This window comes from Macadamia integrifolia, chromosome 2, assembly GCF_013358625.1.
Source record: "Macadamia integrifolia cultivar HAES 741 chromosome 2, SCU_Mint_v3, whole genome shotgun sequence".
Classification (NCBI taxonomy): Eukaryota; Viridiplantae; Streptophyta; class Magnoliopsida; order Proteales; family Proteaceae; genus Macadamia; species Macadamia integrifolia.
This window is the reverse complement of record NC_056558.1, coordinates 10884814-10887209: the sequence shown is the minus strand read 5'-3', so window position 1 is coordinate 10887209 and position 2396 is coordinate 10884814. Positions and strand designations below refer to the sequence as shown.

Here is a 2396-nt window from a genome sequence, read left to right as displayed (position 1 = left end):
CAAAAAAAAAAAAAAAGGAACTCAAGCAAATAAATTTAGCTACTAGAGAAGCTCGGAGGAGAAAAAGCCACCTACCTTCAGAAATCGATAATGTAACTGCGAAATCAGACATCATAGACGCTGCAAAAATACGAATACTCCAGATCTATGTGATTTCAAGAAAGCGCCAATGAGATCGTCCACTGTAAGAGTGAAAGCACTGGAATCCGAAAAGGGTTCAAAAACAGATAGAATAAGAACAGAAGCACCAGCCATCGCCAACTCTCAAAGAAAAAATATCGAAAGGTGGCGATTCAAATGGAAGATAAGCTCGAAATGGATGAATCGAAAGACCGTAAAGACGGAAGAACAGAGGTTTCAATCCCATGTAGTTCTTAAGAGCTGGATTTTTCGAACTCTTGGTGGTGATTTTGCTCTGCTGTAATGAGTTTCTCAGAAATTGGAGCTAAGAAATCCTTGAGGGGAACGGAAGAAAGCCTAAAACGAAATTACTTTTTCGTGTTTGTTCGATTTTTATTTCCCTGTTCCGGACTCCGGACTCCGGACTGATCACTGAAGCAGCCGACGGCGCAGGTTTTTAATTCCTACGCCTTTATAACGGAAAAGCATTAACGGTAAAAACGAATCGACGTCACCGTTCAATAATACTTCAAGCGCCCTTCATATTACAAATAGAGTTAAATGGGGGTGTTTGGTGTAATTTTTTTTTATTCTTATTTATGACAAATTGAAATCAATTTCATTTGGATCTGTGAAATAGGAGTTGTTTCAATTTTGAAATTTGAATTTTAATTTTTTAAATAACTTGAAATTGATTTCATTCCTGTTGTTTGTATTTTTTGTAATCTTATTTATGATAAATTGAAATCGATTTCATTTGAATTTAAATTTTTAAACAACTTGGAATTGATTTCACTCCTGTTGTTTCAATAAGACTGTGACTTTACTTTTATTGCCCTCTTAATATAATATTTTTTTTAATAAAGGTATATTTTATTTCTTTTTTCTAAATTAAGTAATTTTTCGGGGATAAGACAATAGATAAAAATATAAGATTACAACTTCTTCGTTCACCACTTTAATCAATAATTGGTATTCTAAATTTATGGGGATCTACACACACCACCTGCATATTGGCATTTTCCATGCTAACCCAATGGATGCACAAGAGTGTGTTTGGGATCCACATAGTGAGGGAGAGTAAAAAATGTTGTCAAAGGAGTAGATAAAGTGTGTAATATGGTATTATCGAGAATGTTTACATCATTTTCCTTCGAGTATTTTAGTTAAATAGTTAAAATTTTGAAACTTGCTACTTTAGTACCTAAACTTGGGGCCCAAGACGACAAGATTCTAGATAAGCACCTTATTTTATATGCATTCAAATTTTAAGATATGAAATGTCGTCTCTCTCTAATCCTGGTTTAGTTGTGTTGTAGGAGGATGATGTGACAATCTTGATGATTGATATAGGAAATGCTTTAAATTGGTTGTCTCAGATTTGGAGGTTAAGTTCAATTTTCATGTTTCATGTTTCATGTTTCATGTTTCATGTTTCAGTTCAACAGGTCCTAACGTCATTCTTGTGTCCTCTCTACGCAAAAGTGAGAGAGGATTTCACACCTTGAAATGATGTTTGATCTAAACACCCCCATATGTTGAAGTTGAGACTTAAGATCCTACATCTCAATAGTCAAAGTATTGATGTGTATTAAAAAGGCAAAGCATTATTAAGATGTTGACATGAGACTAATGTAAGTCACTATTCTCAATCACTCAAAATATCCTCATCCTATTTATGTAGAGGTTAAGCTGAAGGAATGCAAGACCTTCGTCATGATTTAACGGTGACAACTTTGTGTATCTAGGGTTTAGTTATATCGAGCATGATAAAAAAAAGAGTAATATTTTTTCATTTACTTGTAAATTTAAGGAAAAAGAATATTGTCAAGCTACGTAGCGTATACTAGCACCTCCTTGTGTCAATCTATACTAACACCTCCTTTGTCAATCTACCTCCTCCTTCATAGAAAATAATATATATACTCCCTATTACAGAATGAGAGAGATAGACACAATGAGGCACTAGCATACACTACTCATCCGGACAAATAACTAAATTCAAAAAATATTTTACGTTGAAATGGATCGCATATAGTGGAGAAAGAAAGAACTTAATAAGAAAAATAAGTTGGTTTTAAATAAAAATTGTATCAATTGCCAATCTGCCTAATCTGCTTTTTTTTTTTTTGTATCAACCGTGTCAGCTAATCCAAGTTTCAAGTCAAGAAAAGTCATATTACAACGTAGGTGGCCTCGTGGTCAGCCTCTTAGTTAAGAAAGCTTTTAGTCAATCCACGGTTCTCAAATGGAGTATTAAAGTTCCTGAATGGTAG

General features: G+C 33.9%; 1 protein-coding gene across 1 annotated transcript in view; it reads right to left on the bottom strand.

Moving 5' to 3' along the window:
* Positions 1–561, bottom strand: part of LOC122069655 (proline-rich receptor-like protein kinase PERK15) — a 16764-nt gene extending 16203 nt beyond the window's left edge. Inside the window, exon 1 of the mRNA XM_042633712.1 lies at positions 76–561. Coding sequence (XP_042489646.1) covers positions 76–115 — 40 coding nt within the window. The 5' untranslated portion in view covers positions 116–561. The remainder of the gene's footprint in view (positions 1–75) is intronic.
* Between the last annotated feature and the right edge of the window lie 1835 nt (positions 562–2396).